The sequence below is a fragment of the Protopterus annectens genome, chromosome 9.part0 (assembly GCF_019279795.1).
Source record: "Protopterus annectens isolate FY-2018-M chromosome 9.part0, PAN1.0, whole genome shotgun sequence".
NCBI lineage: Eukaryota > Metazoa > Chordata > Ceratodontiformes > Protopteridae > Protopterus > Protopterus annectens.
This window is the reverse complement of record NC_056743.1, coordinates 1,809,846,291-1,809,871,001: the sequence shown is the minus strand read 5'-3', so window position 1 is coordinate 1,809,871,001 and position 24,711 is coordinate 1,809,846,291. Positions and strand designations below refer to the sequence as shown.

At 38.5% G+C, this 24,711-nt stretch overlaps 1 protein-coding gene across 1 annotated transcript in view; it reads left to right on the top strand.

Annotated features, from left to right (window-relative positions):
• LOC122812282 (complement C3-like) overlaps nt 1-24,711 on the top strand; it is a 607,672-nt gene that overhangs the window by 370,623 nt on the left and 212,338 nt on the right. The window contains exon 8 of the mRNA XM_044084683.1: nt 23,846-23,929. Coding sequence (XP_043940618.1) covers nt 23,846-23,929 — 84 coding nt within the window. The remainder of the gene's footprint in view (nt 1-23,845; nt 23,930-24,711) is intronic.

Genomic DNA, 24,711 nt, shown 5'->3' with positions numbered 1-24,711 from the left:
AACAATGTGTAGTCCCTCGCTGCTCCCATTCTTTAAAATGTCAAACACACTTTTAATGTCAAAGCACCATGACTAGACAAAAACATACCTTATTTGTATTCACCGCACCTTCTCACATTCCCTTTCATTCCTCAACAAACTCGGATGTATCCAGTACTTTCATAAAACAATATGGATGAAATATAAAGGCCTGAATAAACCCTGATTCAAACTGACACCTATACACAATTCTGTATAATTATCCAAGTTTTCAGCTTACTCATTGCCTGAACGTTGTCATCATTTAATTATTTTATTTGCCAAGAATTAACTTTTCCAGCTGTGTGTGCCCATACTGGCTGACGCTGTTCAGGTATGCAAGATGGACAGAATACAGGTCAACAACAAGTCCTCAGACTCCTCACTACTTCGGTTAGCTCCACCTTCTATTTAGCAAATATTTAGAGTGGTAAAGACCCCAAGGAGCAGATTTGTCTTCATATTTTTAAAGGTTTTGCAGAGTAATAAATGCCTGTGTGTAGTAGTAGTTTTATTTAGTTAACGAGACAAAAGGTAACAGTGCTAAACCTTAAAAATATAACCAGCCAGTTATACTGATATACATGCAGGTGGACATGCAAGCCAGACTTACAGCAAGATCTTGATGAATCTCCTAACAGAGTTAAACTTGATGGTTTCCATTGGCTCTGAATAATCCTTCAGATGATTTAAAAAGTTTGTGAAAGAGGGTGCAACCAAACACATGCTGATTGCTGAAAGGAATGAAACATGACCACAATGTTGAGTTGCCTATTTCGTTATTTTTTTTTGTGTTTTTCTAGTAAACCACTGAATAGTACAGTCAGTCAATAATGCACGCTACCAGACATTAGAGTTTCACGCTAATACAAAACCTGTTATATTAATGTTTCAGGTGAACTGGAGAAATATTTAATTGTTTCCGTACTTGCATTCAGAATTTCAGGTTTCATTTAAAAATTATAGTCTTTGGCAAATGAAAAACAAAACATTACTACAATGATTTAATCTTTACCTGTGTCTATATTTTAACAAAAACGTGATGACATCAGCAAAATCAGCATTCACTAAAAAATGTAAATAAAACAAAATTGGGATTTGAAGGGGCCACTCAGGAATTCGTGGCACCCTATTATTTTGTCTCCCAAAATGGGAAATATTGTGGAATTTGGTATGGTTGAGAGGTATGCTATGAACAGTTAATTGAACCTGAAGTATCTCTAGGAAATCATACTGTTTAACCAATCTGGAGGTGTATTTATCTTTAATGAATATTGATACACCACCTCTTTTAGTTTTCACGCCTTCAGTTTGTGGTCTGAATGTGTGGAAGGAGGTGTAACCTGGAATGGCTGAGGTGTTTTCCACAGCCTTGAACCAGGTTTCATGACTGCACAAATGTCTGCGTCTTTCAAGGTGTGAGGAATGCTTCCAGTGAGTGCAGTTTCATGTTAAGACTCCTAGCATTTAGCAGCATAACGTTGAGGTTATTTTTAGGTGGAGTTTTTACTTCAGGAATTTTGTAATTGAAACACTGCCTAAAAAAGGCATTATGTGGGTGGCAAGAGCCTTAGCCAGTAGCCAAAATCCCAGAGGTGACAGATGAAGACCATGTCTGCAAAGCATTGAGGTCTGTCGATCATGCCATCCTAGCTGACAGGTACTGGATCTCCTTAGAATGACACCAGAAACTAATGCAATTATTGAATTCAGTCATTTTCTGTGTGTAGTGAGGCATCATCCTACGTGAAGGTAAAATGGTGCATAAGGCTAGGGACATACCTGTCTGAGACACATAATCTGAGAGTCATGTCTGTCTTCATATAGTCCAAAGAGGTACGTCTCAAGTCGTTCACACCGGCATGGACTATGACAGAGTCATAACAGTACCTGTTGTTAAGAGACTTGAGTGCATGTGTGATATGGCAGATCGTGGCACCTGACAGACAACTGACCATGACCAAATCCTTATCCGGCCTGGTGAGATGGACATCTGTGTGTCTTACAATGGAATCACCTATGACTAATATGTTTGGTTTTGTGTTTTGCCTAAGGGCATGACAGGTGAGACAGTGGTGCATGAGCTATTATGTGTATTGACCTCTGTAGAGGAAATATTAGGAGTAGCATGCTTTTGTTTGTGTTTGGGAGGTCTCTGGTGTTTAGGTATGTTTCTGGTGAGGACCTCTGCATATATAGGTATGTGTGATATGTGTTTGGGTGGAGTAGAAGGTGAGGTGTGCATGCTGACAACCCGCTTATTGTCATATGTACTGACTGGTGTGTGAGAAAGCATGGATTCATAGTTCTTAATATAGTTGCATCTCCTACATGTTGAGTTTGTGTGGACTAGGAGTAGAGGGATGCCAGTGAACATGAGGCGATTGCTACACTGCCTCAGGATGCCCATGTCGACCAATCTGACTGAAGAAACTGTGGGAAATTGTCCATCCACAGTGTTAGGTAAATGTATATGGTCAGTAAAAGAAGTCATATGTAGGAATGGCTAGTGGGTGAGAGGTGTGTTGGCACCTCTGAGGCTAGGCTTAGTGTTCCACCTATCAGTTCTCTGCTTTGCCCTTTGGGCTATCCACTGCACATTGAGTGTTTACCAAGTAAGTGTATCAAACTAAGGTAAATAATGAACAGAATAGTTTGAGCATTAAAAGATGTTATGATAATGTTTTCAACGAAATAGACCAGCATTGTGTTAAAATTATGGATCGTAAAATAAGGAAGTTAGAACGCGACTTGTTTGAATATAGGGAAGGAAGGGCTTATCCCTTACCAGGCAAATTTAAACACAATACTATTAATGATGAGGAAAGGGCTGGTACTGCTGGAAACACAGACAATCCTAACGCCACTAGTAGAGCCACCCAGGAGGAGTGAGCGTTTGTCGCAGAAGGGCAATAATAACCAGCATCAGGTTTTTCAGTATCCCCAGGGCAGACCAGGGGGGAGGAACACAACTTTTTACCAACAGAGTTGGAACAGGATACGCAAGTAATGAATGACAGTGGAATTTGTTTGGTGGATAGTAGTAATGAAGACGTGTCTAGAGACAAGTACCAGGTATTCACGAAAGATAGTCTTACAATATATAACTTTACAGATATCACAATTACATCTGAATTTTTTGAATTGTTTACCAGAGGCTTTCAATTTGTGCCCCTGCATTCTATGGATCTATCCAAAACACTCATAGATTTTAAATTATTTATTAGGAAATTAAATCTCGCCTTGTTTTTTAAAGGGCAAACTGCTGTTAACCACATAAACACCAGGAGTAGCACCTTTAACCCTCCCATTCACCCCAGTCTAAAAACCTTTGAGGAACTGGTGGAGATAGACCTAAGGAAGGAACACCTATTAGGTTTAAATTCACCACCTAACAATTTTGGTTTTTATTTACAGCAGTTAATTAATTCATTCAAGGAGGAAGGTGTACGAGTAATGAAAACGCACAAGGGTGGGGGAGTGGTCCTAATGTATCATTGGGCATATGAAACGCATATTTATAACATGCTGCAGGATGAAGTCACTTATGAATTAGTTTCCAGAAATGAACTTAATATAGCATATTCTAAAATTAATTATATGTTAAATGATCACTTGATGCAGGGTTTTATTCATGAGAAACTATATAATTACTTGTACGTTGCAAAACCCAGGATCCCGGTCATTTTCGGGATCCCTAAGGTACACAAAGGATTGAACCCATTGAAGTTTAGACCCATAGTAGCAGGTGCAGGGAGTATTACAGAGCCTTTAGTTAAGTTTATAGACCAGACTCTGAAGAATTTTGTATCGAGTTTGAAATCAGTTTGTAAAGATTCATGGGAATTTCTTAGTGATATCCACCAAAACCTATACCACCCTAACACGCTAATGGCGACTATTGATATTATAGAGTTGTTTCCTAGTATTCCCCACTCCACAGGATTGGAATGGTTCAATGAAGTTTTAGCAACAGAATCTGAAATAGGCAATAGTATGGTTAACTTATTGGTGGAATTCATGGAAGTGGTTCTCAATAATAATTTTATATATTTTAATGGAGAGATCTTCAGACAAAAGAAAGGTGTAGCGATGGGCGCAGCATGCGCCTCGACATATGCAAATATAGTGCTACACCTGTGGGAGAACAAATACATCTTTTCATCCAGTTGGGTGGGGCGGATTGTTTATTACAAGCGATATTTGGATGACATCTGTATACTGTGGAATGGTGATATAGACAGCTTTTTAGACTTCATAACTTATATTAATTCCACTACAGACTTTTTAGCCTTTACACATGAAGTGAATGAAAAATCACTACATTACTTAGATGTTCTTTTAAGTAAAGATCAGGTTAACAGACAAATTTGTTTTTTCTACTATTATTTTATGGATTAAAAGTTACTGAATATTTTCAAACTATTCTGTTCATTATTTACCTTAGTTTGATACGCATTGGCTTTTTTGAACCAAGTTTCTTCACCTGTGGAGTTTTATTTGCTTTGGTATTTGTGTTAGTGTGGACATTTGTTTTTGTTTACTAAGTACCTTGCTTCAGTAGTGGCTCATTACCTGACTCCTGGCATTCATATCTTTCCTTACTTGGATGGCTTGTAGATCTGTGCAGAGTCTGTTTCCAGGTGTTTGGTACTGCTAGAGAATGCCTAGTCCTCACTTTCTCACCTAGGGCTCAAGGTAAATCTTCAAAAGTCATGCCTTCCTGAGGTTCTTAATCAACTGTGGCAAAATAATGGCTTCCTGAAAAAAAAGGTTTTGTCTTACCTGATAGTGTTTCAGGAATTCTCCAGAAGGAACTTCATCTTGGCAAGACAATTCCTAAAAATTCTATGACTTATGATGTCCATGATTCACATGATACCAATGGCCCACCTCCACATGAGGAAAATTGAATGGTATGTCTGGAATTGTTGGACACAGCACCTATATTCCTTGGAATCTTGTTATCAGTGCTGTCCTTCATCAGATAAAATTTACTGTGGTGGAGGTCACAGTCCTGTATCAATCCAGGATGTCTGTTCTTCCCTCCTGTTCCGGCACATGTTCCAACACAATTTTCCAGAAAGATTTATCCAACTTTGCTTCGGGAGCTGTGTCAATAGAAGTGCAAATGGAGGCTGCCTAGGGCCCCAAGGATGCACAGAAGCACATCACTATCAAGAAAATGTTGGCAGTGATCCACAACTTGAAAGCCCTTCACCATCTATGAACTCATGTTTTTCTTCTGGTGGTTACAGACAATACCACAGTGATGTAGTATCTCAGAAAACAAGGGGTAGAAGGTCATACCCTCTGTGTCAGTTGGCAATGATGACCTGGGAGCTGGCTTTACAGCATTCTGTGAATCTTCAGGCATCATACATCCCATCAGAGCAAAATGTTGTAGCAAACACACTAAGCAGATCCTGGGTGGACTTGCACAAATGGAAGCTCAAGGCAGTGGTGTTCCAGGATCTAGTTCAGATGTGGGGAATGCCTCAGATAGATACCTTTGACTCCTTTCTAAACAGGCAACTGAAGAAATTCTGTTCCAGACATCCTTGCAGCCATACTTGGAGGTTAGATGCATTTGTGTTCCCTTTGATGGAAATGTTTCTATATGCATTTCCACCCTTTCCACCGATTCACTGGGTAATTCTCAAGGTTCAGAAATGCCAAAAATCATTGTGATGACCCCCTATTGGCTCATGCAGTCTTGGTTCTTCTTTCTGTTGGTATTGGCCAAGGGCATTTACCACAGACTTCCTCACTTTCTGTATCTGCTCACAGAGTCTCATCTCAGGGCAAGTGATGCACCCAGTTTGGAGCAACAACAACTAACAGCCTCAATGAATCAGTCTTGAATCAAGAAAATCTAAACATGTTGCTTCTCAATGCTGGGAGTCTAAGCAAGAAACTGTATACCCTATAACCTCACCCTAGAGAATACTGACATCTGCAGTCACTGAGACATGGTTTAAAACCATGGAGAGGATAACAGCAGTGCAAGGCTATAATGCCTTCCGCGCATTTAGACCAGCTACAATGCAGACAGGGACTAAATGTGAAGGTGTCTCAATTTACATCAAAAATTAATATACCTCAGAGCTGGTCAAACAGGGCAATGCACTTTAGCTTCACATAAAAATCACAATATGCAAAATCCCATAACAATTCCTTGCTAGATGTAAGTCCCCCTTTATGACCCAGGAAACCTATAACATACATTTAAGCTTACTGGAAATAGTCACCATCCAACTCAATATATTATTGGGTGACATTAATTACCCTGCTATTAACTGGGAGTCATGTACAACACCAAATGTGCAAGCACAGAGATTCCCGGATTTTGTAAATACAAACTCGCTTGACCAGATCGTCAGTAAGCTGACCAGGGGTGCAGAAATACTGAATCTAGTCCCCACTAATATGGGAGAGTGCTGCACACCCTCTAGTATTATGCCTTCTCTGGTAAGGTCAGACCACAAAACAGTTACCTTTGAACTAAAAATAAAACCTGTAACTCAAGCTAACCCTGGAATGTTCATCAATTACTCTTAGGCTAACATTGTATAATTAAATGATAATCTGGAAAAATTTCATAGGTTCATAGGTAGGTACTAGGCTATTGGCCCAAGGGCCTAAGCAAGTATAGCCTACAAGGTTCCCTGGCTTACGCCACCCAAGAAAGTTATTTTCCTGTGACCCTGTCAAGCAGAGACACAGAAGTGATCCCCGGGGTGTATTTCCTATTTCTCATCCACTCATCAAAATTTTTCTTGAAGAGTGCTAATGAGGAACTTTGCTTGACATAGATGGGTAGCTTGTTCCAGAGTAGTCTCTGGGACAGGAATCTATCCCTCCAGCATGTCCTGTTTATTGTGGTGATAAGGTTTAGGTCCCTAGAGCGTGTATCTCGGAGGGAGTGGGATTTCTTTAGGTGTAGGATGTCAAACAGCTCTGAGTTTGATATAGCTTTATATGTTAGGCAGAGATCACCTCGGAGTAGGCGATATGCTACGAAGTAAAGCTGGAGTTTTTTGAGACAATCAGTGTAGGGCATCTGTTTGAGGCCAGTAATCCTCTTTGTGAGGTACTTCTGTGGTCTTTCCAGCTGCTGCAGATGTCTTGTGAGGTACATTCCAAAAGGGGCATTGTACTCTATAATGGGTCTACTGAGTGTCGAGTAGAGGGGAACAATTAACTCTTTTTTCCTGGATGAGAACCCTTTTGTGATGAGGTGTGTCACGTAGAAGGATTTCCTGATTACTGTGGCAATGTGATTATCAAAGGAGAGACTACTGTCCACCTGGGTCCCAAGATCTCTTATCACACATGTGGCACTAAGTAGACTGCCGCCTATGTGGTAGTTCATGGGTACAGAGTTTTTACCAAAGGGTATGACAATGCACTTTTTGGCATTGAGCTTGAGGCCATGGCTCTGACACTAGGCATCTGTCTCAGTGAGGCCCTTTTGTAGGATGTCCACATAATTTGGGGACTTGACTATGGCTCCTAGTTTGCAGTCATCTGAGAACTTCATTAGCCAAAGGCCTTCTGTGTTAGCCTGTACTTGAGAAGTAGATACCAAACAGGAGAGGCCCTACAAGCCCCACAAACCCTGTGAACTTTGCTACCTGCTTGGAACTGTTCACAGAAACCCTACGCAAGCATATTAATAGCTGCATAGAGAGTTGTATCCACAAGTTGGAATCACAGCATCAATAGGCTGTATAACAGAAGAAAGAAAATTATGTAAAAAATTAGGAGACATAGCACCTGGCAGGATAAAAGCACTCTCATCAAACTAAACAAACAACTGAAAGGACAAATAAAATCTACCAAAGCCAAATTTGAAGCACGTTTGGCCTCTCAGGCCAAGGATAACTGCAATGCATTTATTAGCTATGACTGCAACCTCAAAGGCAATGCACAGTTGTGTACAGAGCTCATTGTTATAGAGCCACCTATACTGAGCCAGAAGAAATAGCAAACTACTGGCAGACAAATGCAGCTCTAACTTTACCCCTCCCCCCCAACCTCCCCTCAGGAAAAAACATCATTAAGGAACAGGCCCTCAATGCTCTTTCTAAGGCCAATAACACTGCATCAATTGTCCCAGACAGTATCTCAGGATGCCTTCTAAATAGCATGAAATAGGACTTACCAGATCCTCTGTAATTGCTATTTAACTGTTGTCTCCAAACAGGCTTTGTGCCTCCTGAATGGATAACAGCAACAGTGATCCCTCTGCACAAAGGTAGCCTATCTACAGACACTGGAAACTACAGACCTATAAGTCTCATATGCAAAGCCATGGAAAGAAGTAACATGGAAATGATTAATAATGACATTGGAAACCTCCAAACACTGGCCCCAAACCAGTCTGGTTTGGTCAAGGCCAGGTCATCCCTATTCAACCTGGTAGACTTCTTTTTTGAGAAGTCACCAAAGCAATGGATGAGAGCAAAATGGTTCACACTGCCTACTTTGACCTGGCCAAGGAATTTGACTTAATACCCCACTCAGGCATTGATGACAAACTCAAGATGTTAGGTATAAACCCTTATGTCACCCAATGGATAGCCAGCTGGCATACAGACTGGACCTAGGAAGTTAAAATTGGGGAGTCCAACTCTACAAAGAGGCCAGTCATAAGTGGAGTCCCTCAAGGAACAGTCCTAGCATCACTCCTTTTTGGCATTTACTTCTCTGAAATCAAGGCCATTGTCAAGGGCCTCTGGCTGACTAAATTTGCAGATGATTGCAAATTAAAAGCAGTCATAGAATCCCTCACTAACACTAATGTTCTCCAGGAAGGGTTGACAGACAAATAGCATGTGTCAGAGCCATGGACTAAAACTAAATGCCACAAAAAGCATAATATTATCCTTCAGGATGTCATCCACCCCTGGTAGCTATTGTGAAGATTGGGTGAACATGGGTGAAGGCTGCCAGCCTAGCCAGCTAGAATTGTGGAGATAATTCTGTCATCTGTAAATATTAATGTAAACCACAGGCTTGTTGTCTTAAATGGTAAAAATAGTGTTACATGTGGGACTGGAAAATAATGCAACAACAGTGCACTCTACTGACCAAGTAAAGCACGTTGTGACCCTTTGATGTTAAAACTCAGAGCCAGTAAGTCTAGAGTGAGGCATCCTGCCTATTGTTTTAAGGCCAGAGTTAATGGCCAGAATTTGCATGCATAAATGTCTTTTATTGCTCTGGTTTCTGCCCAGAGGAGACAAATGTAAATGTAGTTTCTGTTAGCCTGGGAACCCAGGGAAGTGTGAACAATGATGTAATGTAACCCAGTGAAGTGTGAAGAATGATGTAATGTGAACCAGGAATGTGATTTTAAAAACAGAGAGAATCAGAGAGCATTAAGCATTTTTGTCTTGACCATCCAACTCACCAGTACTGTCTTGCTCTATATCTAAGTTTATCTTAGATTTGTGTTTTCTCTTAGAAATAGCTAGAAACTAGAAAGATTAGACTAAGTATTTTCTGTGATGTCAGAACTGTACTACTGAATTAATTTAAGTATTTCTCCGTGATCTCTGAACTCTTGACTAACACTGTGTATTAAAAAGTATTGTCTTGTGTTTTGACTATTGTTAAATATTTTTAAACCCTTTCAACTGTGGCTGTTTTTGTAGAGATAATTTAAGCTTTTTAGAGTACTTGCATGCCTTTGGTAAAATTGTACAAAGTCACTCCAAGAGCTGTAGCCCTGGAATATACTACCAATTGGATAATAATATTGCACAGTAATAATTGGATACCCTTTTAAGGGCCTTTGAGTAGCTGATAAATATTAGTGGGTGGTAGCAGCTGGTACTACCGTATAGTCTGGGAGAAAGGGGAACAGCTGGAAAACCTGTGCCAGCCTTCCCCAGGAGTGTCTGTGTGGTTGTATAAACTCTTCTCAAAGGGTGTTTGAGAGTGTGTGTGTGTGTGTGTGTGTGTGTGTGTGTGTGTGTGTGTGTGTGTGTGTGTGTGTGTGTGTATGCATGTGTCAGCTACTTGGGCAGAGACACGAAACACTGGCTGGACAGAGAGGGTGCTGGAGATTTTAGCTTGCCCAGCTGTCTGAGATCTGGACCCTATAGCTGTGCTAGTGGGGAGTCTTATTGGGGACCTGGGGAGCAAGGGAGCGACCAGCCCCAGACTGACTGTGATCACTGTGTGCTCTTAAGGGAAATTGCACTTTACTGTGTGTATTTGTTATCCTTTCCTCTCATATGAGACACCCTCTCTGGTGTTAGTGGTGAGGATTGAGGCTCCTTGATTGCTGAGCCAGGGCACAGGCATCACAACTATCATATTGACAACACACCCCTATGAGCTGACCCAGTAGTCAGAGACACTAATCTAGCCTTTGTTTATCACCTGTCTACAATTGTGAGGAAATCATTCTATTTTCTGCAACTTATAGTAAAAATAAATAAAAATAAAATAAAATAAAAATAAAAAAAAAATAGACAATGGTATAGCATCTAGGTCCAAGGAGGGCATTGTTCCACTGTATTCAGCATTCATCAGACCTCGGAACACAGATGGACAGTAGTCTCTCCTTTGATAACCTATCTCATAAGACACCTACAACAATTGGAAGGGCTACAGAAATACCTCACTAAGAGGATTACCGGGGAGGGTGGCCTAATGGTTAAGGTGTTTGCCTTACAAACACAAGGTGCAGGGTTATAGTCTCACAAGGGATATTTGGCTAGGCTTAAAAATGGCTCACAAGGGCAGTTAGCCTAGTACTAATCTATGAACCGGCCTCAAACAGATGCCATACGCAGACCATCTCAAAAAACTCCAGCTCTACTTCATCGCATATCACCTACTCAGAGGCGATCTCTGCCTAACATACAAAGCTATGTCAAACCCAGAGCTGATGGACATGCTACACTTAAAGAAATCGAACTGAACACGTAGATAGAACAAAATCTCAACAGGAACACAATAGTTACAGAAACACAGGCTTTAATGAAGCTTTCGGGCTCTCAACCCTTCATCAGCATATAACATTATACATTTCAATCCATTTAAATAGAGGAAACAGTTAAAATCACATGATCAAACCAGCCAATAAAACATACTAAAAGGAAGAAGGAAACAAATACATCAAATTCTGTAGGGAAATATGTGAGTCCCTTTATTCTAAAAACCATCATGGTAATATACTTAAGGTTGTTATACTACAAAATTAATTATGTATTATAAATTACTCATTTGGCGCTTCACTAATACTGGTTTAATAGTAGAAGTACCATTCAAACCAGGTAAAGTGTCAGCTTGTAATCTTATTATCCATTCTAGCTCTCTCATATCTAAAAAGTTGTTAATATCACCCCCCCTCACACCCACTTGCACTACATCTATACATCTAAACTTAAAAGTGTGGTTGCTGAATTCATATATATGCTTAAATAAAGCATTTGTCTGTATTTGTCTATTTATCTCTGATTTATGTTCGATTATACGGTCTTTGAGCCTACGAATAGTCTTTCCTACATAAAAAGCCTGGCATTGCATGCAGGTGGCGAGGTAGACTAATTTCATAGTATTACAATTAGCACTACAGTAAAATTGAAATTTTTTATGTGTGACAGGATGTTTAAAGGTACTATCTGTATTTAAAATGTCATTGCAACAGCTACAATTGTAACATTTATAAGTCCCTATCTTACTATGTATGGTATTATGTTGTTCCACAAAATCTTTATAGCACAACATATTCTTTAAGCTTTGACTATTCCTATAGGAAAAGCTGGGTTTGGGGCCCACTATTGAGCTGAATTCAGGCATTGCCATTAAAATTGGCCAATTTTTCTTGATTATTTCACATATTTGGTTAGAGTGGCCAGAGTATGTGGTAATGTATCTCAGAGTATTTTCTTTCTTTTTATTAACAATCGGTAAACTATAATTAACATCTATCTCGTCATCTATGAAAATGGGTTTATAATCAGTTTTCTGCCCTCTGTTGTTATTTTAATAGTTTTATCAATAATACTTTCAGCATATCCACTTCTCCAAAACTCTGTTTTCATATTTGCTGTTTCATTAATGTATATTTGTTCATCTGTTGTTAATCTACTTATTCTTATAAACTGTGATTTCATTATACTTTTAAATACATGTGAAGGATGCATACTAGTACTATCCAAATATCTTATTGTATGCACGTCTTTCTTATGTACCATGGTTTGTATCATGTTGTTCTTTTATATAACTTTACATCCAAAAATATCATTTCATCTGGTGAGAAGCACATTTTAAATTTAAAAATTTGTAGTGTTATTAATGTATGTCGTGAAAGAATGAAGTTCTTCTATCGTGCCATCCCATACTGAAGAAACAATCATCTCTGAATCTTGCATAACTTTTACATGTACATTCAGTGCATTTTATTACTTAAAATAAATTCCTTCTCCCAATGGAAAAGTACTAGATTCAAGAGCAAAAGTATTTGCCACAGAAGTACCCATGGCTACTCCAGTTAATTGTTTATATGGAGTACCATCAAAAATAAAAATATTATTAGTTAGTACCAAATGAAGAAGAAAGCATATATTTTCCACTTCACGAGATTGCTTAGTCGTGTTAGACAGTAAGAACCTTCTAATTGCCTCTATGCCATAATCTATGGGAATAACCGTAAATAACGATTCCACATCCAATGTTACAAAAATATAGTCATAAGGCGCATTTTATACCATATACTAAGATTCTTCAAGAAGTGTGAGCTGTCTTTTATTATGCTACCACATTTAGGTAATAACTCAGATAGTACATTCTGTAAATATTTAGATATAGTTTCAGTTATCCACCTTACCTGAGACTATAGGTCTCAATGGTGGTTGCTCTAAAGATTTGTGTATCTTTGGAATTCCATATATTTATGGAATTTTAGGGCATGGGGTGGAGAAATAATTAAACACATCTATTGAAATATCATTGTTTAACTGCATGTCATAAATAGCCATGTTCACCTGTGTAATACAGTTTTTCACATCAGAAAAAGTAATCTTTTTAAAAGTATCAGTATCAGATAAGAATGCAGTAAATTCATTCATATAATAAGTTCTGTCCATTAAGACTATTGCCCCACCCTTATCTGCTTGTTATGTCTTTCTCATTCTTTAAATATTTAAGGGCTTGATATTCTTTAAAAGAAAGATTATAGTTCCTTTTTGTTGTGTCACATTTAGAAAACATAGTTCTTAATTCAAGTTCAACAATATTTATAAATGCCAGAATAACCGGAGACAACTGAGGAATAAATAAACTTGATTTTCTACATACAGCACTATTTTGAACTGAATTTTTAAATATAAATTTTAACATCAAGCTTCTAGCAAACAGTTTTAAGTCTATAATGGCACTTACAACATTATCCATAGCAAAGGGAATAAATTTCAAGCCTTTGCTTAGTACTAATAGCTGCTCTTGTGAAAGAATCCTTTGCGTTAAATTTAAAGTACCTTGTGTGCTCTTAAGGGAAATTGCACTTTACTGTGTGTATTTGTTATCCTTTCCTCTCATATGAGACACCCTCTCTGGTGTTAGTGGTGAGGATTGAGGCTCCTTGATTGCTGAGCCAGGGCACAGGCATCACAACTATCATATTGACAACACACCCCTACGAGCTGACCCAGTAGTCAGAGACACTAATCTAGCCTTTGTCTATCACCTGTCTACAATTGTGAGGAAATCATTCTATTTTCTGCAACTTATAGTAAAAATAAATAAAAATAAAATAAAAATAAAAAAAAAATAGACAATGGCATAGCATCTAGGTCCAAGGAGGGCATTGTTCCACTGTATTCAGCATTCATCAGACCTCGGGACACAGATGGACAGTAGTCTCTCCTTTGATAACCTATCTCATAAGACACCTACAACAATTGGAAGGGCTACAGAAATACCTCACTAAGAGGATTACCGGGGAGGGTGGCCTAATGGTTAAGGTGTTTGCCTTACAAACACAAGGTGCAGGGTTATAGTCTCACAAGGGATATTTGGCTAGGCTTAAAAATGGCTCACAAGGGCAGTTAGCCTAGTACTAATCTATGAACCGGCCTCAAACAGATGCCATACGCAGACCATCTCAAAAAACTCCAGCTCTACTTCATCGCATATCACCTACTCAGAGGCGATCTCTGCCTAACATACAAAGCTATGTCAAACCCAGAGCTGATGGACATGCTACACTTAAAGAAATCCCAATCTCTCTGTACCACATGCTCCAGGGACCTATACCTTGTCACCACAATAAACAGAACATGCTGGAGGGATAGATTCCTGTCCCAAAGACTTCCTATACTCTGGAACAAACTACCCATTCATGTCAAGCAAAGCTCCTCATTGGCCCTCTTTAAGAAAAATCTTGATGACTGGATGGGAAATAGAAAATTCACCCTAGGGACCACTTCTGTGGCACTGCTTGACAGGGGCACAGGAAAATAATTTTCTTGGGTTGCAAAAGCCAGGGAACCTTTTTGGCACGGCTTATATAGGCCCCAGGGCTGATAGCCTAGTATCTACCTATGAACCTATCACTGTGTTTAATGCCCCCTTTGGTATGTACCTAACCAGGCACATCCAACACTTAGAATGACTACAGAGGTTCCTTACTAAAATAATACAGGGCATAAGTGACATGTTCTATGCAGACTCCATCAAAGCTCTATCCCTGTAGTCTGTCTCCTACAAGCTGTTAAGGGGAGAACTATGTCTGGCATGCAAAACATTGTCAGACCCCATCCTGATGGACCTCCTGCATATCTATAAAGCAAAGAGCACCATAATTATCTGTTCTAAAGACATAAATCTTGCCTGTGATATAAATAGGTCCTGCTGGAGAGATAGGTATGTATCCCAGAGACTACCATGCCTATGGAACAGACTCCCCATCCATGTGAAGCAGAGTTCCTCCCTAACCCAATTTAATTGTAACTTGGACAATTGGATGGGGAACAGAAAATTTTTATCCCTAGTTTGACACCTATGTCCCTAATGAACACAGTAGTAAGTTGTTCATCTCACAAGCCCCTGCTTACACTTATCAAAGGCATAAGAACTTGTCAGAGATTTGAGATGCATGGCTAGGCTTAAAAGGCCCTTGTGATTGTTAACCTCTTTCAAACTCTTGGCTCAAGAAATCTGGACAAAGCCTAAAATAATTGGGGGACAAAGGCTCAAAAATAGAGACAGACTTTAAATATTGCTCTTATTAACTTAGAAAGTTACTAGAATAACAGGATTTGTGCTACCATGCATTTTCTGAAGGAGATGAAGTCTGAAACTCAAATGTATGTCATTATTTAGTGGCATCAGTTCTCAGCAATTTGCTAGAAAACCTCAAAAGTTACGATGAACAGACGAAAAATATAAGGCAAAAATCCTGGACATTTTGTGAAAATCTGGAGAGTTGATAAGTATGCCTAATACACTCCTATGAGCCTACTGACTCTGTTTATTCACTTTTTTCATGAGTATGTGCAACAAGTGTTAGAGTAGGCAAGAAAACCTGCTAATAGAAAATCTTCTGTTTACAAAAGGATGGGATTTTCTAAATGATGCATAAATGGGAACAGAGGGTCCCTTAAGGTTCACATCTCTCTGGTCTTGAAATATTGTATGAGCTACTTCAGGATGGTTTGCTCTTTTAATTTCTCCAAGTCTTTTGGGTTTCTAATACCATAACGGGAATGAACTCCATTCCTAAGTCAAAGTATGATTAAAGTTCATGAAATTAGTATTGCTTCACTCTTTGATGTTAGCCAAAAGTGCTCTTTGCTGCACCCGCAATGTGCCCAGTAATGACTCCTGCAATTTGTATGGTGTTACATGAATCGGTAACATATCTAAATATGATTGTAAATTCTTTTTTATAAGACCAGTTGCTCCTACTACTATTGGAACTGTCTGGGTATCTTTCTTCCATGTGGCTGTCGTTTCTGCCTGCAGATCGAGGTATTTTATGACTTTGTGTCTCTCTATACGCAAGACACTGTAGTCACTAGGTGTGACAATTTCAGTGATCAATGCTACTTTTGTCTTCTTTTCTTGGACCACTATATCTGGTTTTCCAGCATCTATCTTTTGGACTGTTGGCATTAGGTGATCCCATGTGATGTAAACTTCATCATTTTCTATGATTCTCTGTGGCTCATATTTCCAGTGCTTTTCAGCCACTTCGATACCATAGTGTTTGCACAATCTCCAGTGTAACAATCTCGCCCCATTATTATGCCTTTCAGTATACAGTCCCTCTGCCATAAGAGAGTTGCAACCAGCAATAAGGTGTGTGACAGTTTCCAATTTGGTTCCACAAAACCTACATATATCTGTTTCTCCCACATGTTCAATGGACTTAGTAAACCAACGTGTACGTAACCCACTATCTTGGGCTGCCAATAGTAACCTTTTATTTCTTGATGTAAATTCACCTCTCCTTAACCATTCCTGCATTTGTTCTTGATCAACATGAGGCTCTTCCAGAAGTTTTCTATACTTGCAACTATAGTTATGTTTTTTCCACATTTCTTGCCTTCTCATCTGATCCTTCACCTTATATTCTTTCTTTTGTTTTTTAACATATTCAGTTGCTGCCTATTTTTATCCACTTCTGGTTTGATTTCCATTCCTGCTTGACGTCGATATGCTTCTGCTAAATTAAGCAGAGATGTCATCTTAGATTTATTCTCCTCATGTTTCAAAACTTTCACCACATTTGGATCTTGTGAGGTCAGTAGATATGTGTGTTTCCCACAATTGCAGATCTATACATCTAATCAATTTTAAGGAGGCCCATCCCTCCTTCAGAAGGGGGAGTATATAATCTTGGTATACACTGATTTTTATAAATCATTTGGTGAGCATGAAGCATCCTTCTGGTTTTAATATCCAATCTATCCAAGACTTTTTGGGGCCAGTCAATCACTCCAAAACTATAAGTTAGGACAGGAAGAGCAAATTGATTTATAGCTTGGATCTTGTGCTAGGTGTCAGTGCTGTTTTCAGGATTAATTTAAGTCTTTTAAAGTACTCCTTGCTAAGCTTTATTCGCATTTGTTCATGTTTTATTGCTGATCCTTCATCAATTCCCAAGTATTTATACACCCCCTCTTGCTCAAGTTCTTTTATATCACATTCTTGCCCCAAATTGATGATTTCCTGGTGCTGCAGTTTTCCTTTTTTAAAGGTTGCCTTTGCACATTTATCAAGACCAAATGACATTCCAATATCATCTGAAAAAGTTTTGACAACCTGTAGCTGTGCTTTTAATTCCTTATCTGATGAGCTATACAATTTTAAATCACGACAAAGAGAAAATGAGAAGTCGTTATACTTTGATCCCCCTATTTCTTCTTCTCCTTTGGAAAAACAGTTCATGAAAAGAGTATGCATATGAGACCCCCCTGCCAAGTTCTTGGGATCCCAACTACATTCTGGGCAGATTTACCTTACAACCTTTTGATCCTGCTGCTCAGTCTGGTCTGAAATCCATGACATGGAAAAGTGTTTTGCTTATTGCTGTGACATCTGCAGGTGAGTCTTTGAGCTGCAAGCTGTAATGGTGGGGCAACTTACCTGATTTTCCACAGGGATTGTATTGCACTACATACTAACCCCTCTTTCATGCCAAAAGTGGTCTCAGAATTCACAGTCAATCAGTTTACTAACCTGCCTGTGTTCTTTCCACAATCTACGAATACGGGAGAGAGGATACTTCATAACATGGATGTGCATCAGCAGCTCAGGTACTACTTTGACAGAATGAAATCCTTTGGGAAGGCTGAAAGGCTTTTTATTCTTACAAAGGGGCAAAGAAGGGTCAGCCTGTCTCTAAGCAAATCATTGCATGTTGGTTGTCCTTTGGTATTGTTTTTTGTTACACTCACCAAGGCAAGGCTAATCCAGGCAAGGTAAAGGCACACTCCATCAAGGCCTTTTCCTCTTCAATGGCTTATTGGAAAGGAGTGGACTCTAGAAGTATTCTAGAGGTAGCAACTTTGTCCTCAGTCCATACCTTTACAAGCACTACAAGGTAGTTGCCTTTTCTAAATCCATATTAGGCTTTGCTAGGACCATTCTCCAGGGGCTCCTGGACCCTTATCCTTCCTCCTTCCAGGTTGGGTAAGTGTTGGGAATCTACCTATATTCTAGTAAAGCAGTGTGTGTTTGTTGAACAAAGTGCAGTTGCTCAAGTCTTACTTACCTGTAACAACTGATGTTCATAGAAAACACTGCCTTACTGGGAGCACCCACCCACCATCTCCCTTTTAAATGTACATAGTTTGGTGTTGTTATTGCTGTTCAGTGGCCTTTTTTGTGGCGCATGTTTGTTCATATATGGTTTTTGGTTTGAAGTAGCAAGAGTTCACAAGCTTGTGCTTTCGTCTTCTCTTCCTTCTGGACCCTATAAACTGAAAGGTTGCCATCTGTGGGTCTGAAAGGCAGTCCTTGTACTCTGAAGTGATTAGTCCATCACACAGTGCCGATGCTAGGTTATATTGGCCATAGGCAAAACTTATTAGTGCACCCCTTGTTTTGCAAATAAGTTACTTTTTTTTAATTGAAACACAGGGAATGCACTTTTCAACTATTTAGCGATTCCAGTGGATAATAAAGAATATTTTTCACACAAGAGTGGGCTACAAGCTCAAAAAAACACACACACGTGAATACATATAATGTTTACTTATTCAGACTTTATGATTTTAAAACTTTGGAAGGCTGTGTTCAGATAAGTGACATTTCAGATAATCGATGTTCGGATAATCTACTCTGTACTGTATATTATCACTAGCCTATAAATACTATACCACCAGTTGTCATCCGCTTCACCTTGATTCAGATATTGATTAGTCAAATGAATGTTTTGCCTATAACTGCTTTGATTTAAGCACAGCACAATGATTTTTGACCTGAAGAGTTTGCCTTGCTCCTCCTAGATGTATTGACTCTTTTTTTGTCATAAAGACATGTTCAAGTGTGTATACATTATTAAATAACTGAAATACACTAATACAAAGATAGTTTATCACTAATTATATGAGGTCTAGTATCTAATGAGCTTCTATTAAAAAAATAAGAAACTGCTCCTCTTTTGTGCCTTCTGCTCCAGTTTCAAAGTACTATGGTTTAATTTTCAGAAGGTGAGAACTGTGTTTGCTTATCATACTTTTCAAAAAAAATCAGGAACAAGTCTAGAAATAATCAGGAACAATCAGGGACACTTTTAAAATATTAGTACTACTCAACTCAAGACATTGACATAATAAGAGAATGTGAATTAATATACATTTTCTGAAGTAAAACAGGTCTATAACTGCCATTATTATTTAACAGCTGAAAGGTATTCTGTTCAAAACTTGCAAATTCATTAAAAATGTCAGCACTTCTAGGTTGAGTGAGGTTGTATTTAAGTACAGAAAAAAAAAAAAAATCAGGCAAGAAGAAATACAAGCATCTACAAGACTGAAAATACATGACTAAGAAAGAGATCTAAACAACCGACCTAAACACTTCTTTTCACACAGGCTCACTACAAAGAAGCACAAAACTGGACGCAATTAAAAATAAAAGGCCACGGTTACATTATTGTATTTCTTTCACATCACATAGCCAAGAACTTGCATGTGACTTTACTTCAGTTCACCAATGCACACTGTACTCATGCAAAAGTACAGCTTGTTTCAACAACAACACATTGATAAACAGTCCTATTTATCTTGACTACCCCTACAGAAAATTAGGTTGGAAAAATACGTCATCCTTACATGGCTCCCTAGAACAGACTTCAGACTTAGTATCTCTTTGACATAAAAAAAAATATATATATATATATATATATATATATATATATATATATATATATATATATATGTATATATATATATATATATATATATATATATATATATATATATATATAAAAATGAATAACAACAATAATAATAATAGTAGAGAAAGTCATCAACAGTTCCCAAAACACACAGACCACTAGTATCTGGTTGACCATGCCAGACAGTGTATTACAGTACTAAAAAAAAAACCCACAGCAGTCCCCAAAAAAAACTGCATCTCCAGTATCTGGTCAACCCTGCCAGGATTTTTGATTGTGTCTTTTGGCTTTTCCCGGTTAGGGGTTGCCACAGCGGAACTCCGGTCCGCTAATGATTGGCAGTAGATTTTTACGTGCTGGCTTGCCAGGCCTAATGCACAACATTCAATGAAGGAACGCCCAATTCACGCATGTCGGCACACAGAAGACGCTCTGAGAATCGAATGGGCAACGTCTAACTGTGAGGCGAAACCCTGCCAGGATAGTTTATTAAAAAAAAAAGAAAGTCATCAACAGCCCTCAAAACACACACACTACCTAAACTTACTTACTATTTGTATCTGGTTGACCATGCCAAGACTGTTAGAAAATCACAAACTGCCCCCAAAATAGACAGCCCACTGCAGATTTTATCTTCTACGATGATCTGGTTGACCCTGCCATACTCCAGGCCCAAGATGTTAGAAACAAAGAACAAATATGTAACCAGTCCACCGTTTCATTTTAGGCAGTATCTGGTCAATCCTGCTAAAAATAATAAATAATTAAATACATAAAGGTACTTACATATTATCACAACCAGGAGCAAAAGCTGCAATACTGATGCATTTTAAATGAAATTAAAGTGAATGAAATGTTTTTAAAAGGTTTTGCAGACCTCTGTGGCTTTGTGTATATTTAACACGATGGAAAATCAGCTTTTATTAATTTGTATTTCTGAGTCACACTACATGAGTACCCATTTAAACATTTAGGTGTGTAAGCATTACATGATTTCTGACAGACTGCTTAAACCGGTAAGCACTCCAACTACTGATGAGAAATTCTTAAGTTATGATGAAGTAATCCACCACCTTAACTACTTAATAAGCATACCACAGTGCGTGAATGAAAGCTGATCATCTGACCTGGCAGGGAGAAGAACTTGCTTTGCAAACACGGTCCTAATGTAGGAAATTGGAAATAGGTGTCCATTAAGTTCGTAGTACTGTGGGTAGATGAGCAAACAGGAGTTCAACTTTTGCTCCTTGCATGCATGACAGCAAGGTTATGACACTGCCTTTACAAATGTGTTTTCACGGGGATGGAAAGGAGGAGGGCTACATCAATTCCGCTTACACATGGCTCCTCCTACTATAATGACATGAAATATAGTATTCCTACTTTGAAAAGGAGTGTGTATCCCATCATGGTGTCTGTCACAACTGTGCTGCTGTAATTGTTACAAGTTTGTAATTATGCACAGAATTATGACAGTTTGCCCTCCTGGTTGCGTGTATATGTTATTAAAATTACATGTATTAAGGAGTGTTATATTCTCATCCCAAGAAACTTTTACCACATATCTCACAGCAACAGGAGTATGTCTTGGGAAATAAGTCGTTTGTCCTGTTCAGAATCTGGTTGTGATAATACGCAAGTACCTACATAAATTATCTGCTCGACCCTGCCAGGAAAAAAATTACACAAAATATCTGGTTGACCCTGCCAGGAAAAAGAATGCAATATATATTTTCTGGTTGGCCCTGCCTGGAAAAAAATGCAGTATGTATATCTGGTTGTCCCTGCTGAAAAAAAAAAAAAAAAAAGTCAGAACCACCCATTTTTTTTTACACTTACCTGAACTATCTGCTATCACTGTGGTCTGTGGATTAGTTTTCAAAGCAGTAATAAAATTCACCTACACGTCGCCTCAGAAGAAGACTCCACTGCCTTTCTCCCACGCTCACTCATTGCTTTACCAATGCAAAGAGCGGGAAGACAGCACGAGAGCAATAGGACTAATCAGCACTCACTTCCAGGCAGGGTTAGGGGCCCATTCCAATAGGGTTTTGGTTTCTTTAGTGTCTTGCTAGAAAGTGAAGCATTTTGGAGACAGCAAGTTGTTCCTCTGTATATACTTTATAAAGCATTACAAACTGGATTCCTTTTCCAGGTACTGAATAAGCTTTGCTAGGACCATTCTGCAGGGAGTCCTGTCCCCTTTTGGTTTCTAAGATATTGTAATCTACTTAAATAGATGACTATTGCTGCAGTGATCTAATGTTGAACATAATACAGTTTTGTAAGTGCACTTACCCTAATAGCAGATGTTCTAATAGATTGCTGTTCCAGTAGTCATATCCTCTCTTCAGCCCTCCTTCTTTTGGTGTTTTTCTGTGTTGACATGTTGTGGATATGTTTGCCTTTGTGTATATAGTTATTTTTGTGTTACATTTCCTAGCATTTTTCCCTTGCAGGGCTATTGCTCCCTTCTTGGGGCAAGAAAGCTCTGTTTTCACACTCTGGGCCAGATTCAATAAAGCCTACACTAAGTGTACACGAAGTGTACCCTGTTCTGAGTGAACAGACAGCACAGGCTTAATGCACACCTTCTTCCTCCTAATTTTAGTTTTCCTACTGATATTCTTGCAGCTTTAAATATTGACAAGGATTCATACAGGTTACCACAAAGTGTAGATTACATAGGCACTTAATTTAATTTTTCTGAGTGACTAGAAAACACAAAAATGTTATAAGAATTTTATTGAATACATCTTTATTTTGAACTTCCTTAAGCTTCTGACAGCTAGAGTACATGGGAGGTACCCTTAAGCTTTGAAAAGCTGGTTAATTGACAGGGGTGGGACCCAAACAGTTAGTTTAGGAGACTGTAACAGTGATCTTTTAGAACAGCTTCTGTTATGGTAAGTTTACTTACACAACATGCACAATTCTGTGTTTACTACATTTGAAAATTGGACATTTGTGGTTTAGGAATGAAACATCAGCATTCCATTGTATTGATGGACTTTTTAATACATACTTTTCTTTCTGCTTCTAATATAGCAACTTACTTTGTAGCAAGCTGTATAAGGATGTGAAGCAAAATATTGTTACATTGTTTCTGTTATCTGTGTAAGCTGTGGTTTTTTTCCAAAAATGTTTTTTTTTATTTTTTAATAATTAGGCTGTGTGTTTTAGTCCCTCCCTCATTCAGTCAAGAATGTGCCCATTGCTAATTTAATTTGTTTTAGTATTATTCTTTTTTTGCTTATATCATTCAGTATTCAACTTTGTTAAGTTGTGTAATTTACTGTTCACTGCTTAGACAATTAATTGCTTCCACTATGACTCATTGAGTTATGACTTGGCAAGAACTTCATCCATCCACAGCCCCTTTTTTCCAGTTTTTCTTTTCGCATATGGTGTCAGGATGTCACTTCAACAGTGACAATCATCTAGAGCCAAGGATCTTCCATACCAAAAACACATTGGCACACTCACACCTATGGCCATTTTCGAGTGTCCAGTCTACCTACTTTATGTCTCTTATTGCATAAACGTGAAGGGAGTAATCTACCAAAATAAATTAATCACTGCAGGTGCCGATTTAGAAACCGCAGTGGCAGAGACTTCATATGGAAAACAGTGACTGGTTAGTTCAGTGTCAAGCTGTTGTGCTTGTGAAGTTAGTTCTGTGCCAGTTTGTACTCAACAAGTAATAGAAAAGCCAAATTAGAACAGTGTGATAAATACAAAGTTAAACTTGCTTTTTCCTCCTAACACCTCATCAGGGGTACTCACTGCTCTTTACATCGAGCTCCTCCCATTGCTGCTCATGCCCACCCTGCCTTCCATACTAACCACACCCTCACACCACTTCCACCAATGGGGTGCACCATGACAGATTGTGAACACTTGTATGTGGTTATTGCAAAGATTTTTGTTTGACTTTGTGTTCCTTCTTCCTTGTAGTTTACATAGCAGAAGTAAACAATCACCAGAGAATACAAAGCTATGATTACTACAATATGACCATTGTAAGAGTTGTAAAGGAAGGTGAGTTTTAAAGTTCATTGTTTCCTAACCTATACTTTTGTTTTGTGTTACATTTTACATATATTACCAGTTTTGTTGACAAAATTCTAAAAATAGTTTGTTTAGAATGTGTATTGAATAATTTATTTAACAAATGCTTGTTCTCTCATATCTAACTCCTTAGAAGGCCATCTGTACTGTAGGCCCTGATGGATCTGGGTGGCTTGGATGAAAGCTACCAGGACAAAAGTAGGAATAGACCAAAAACATGGACAGTGGAAAAAAACAGCTAGAATTATTATTTTTTTCTGGGAAAGAAAAAGTTCTCAGCAGCCCTCTTACATGGAACTGCCAGAATCGCTCTTCTGTGGAGAAAAAAGCCAAAAAATATATTATGACTCAACAAAGTTCATTTTGCCATTCACAGTCTATCATGGACAATAACACCATTGAATGGTAGACAATGACAGTAAAATGAATAGTCTATAAGTATAGTTTTTATGTTTTTACAAAGGGGCTGTGTGCCCCATGTGACCCACAGTTTGGGGGCTGATGGAGGCTCTACTTTGACACCTCTGATCTCTAAATATACTACCTCAAAGGTTGTACTAAATTGGAGAAAGGGGCATTACATTGCTTTTCTTGTCTCTGAATTTATACAACTTTATTGGCAGTATATTTAGAAATCAGGGTTGTAAGGGCTGAACTCTCACGTAGAGATGAATGGGGGCATATCTTTACCTGCAAAAACACTATCAAACTATAATTTTGTAATACCTCCTGCTGTTGTCAGTAACAACAAT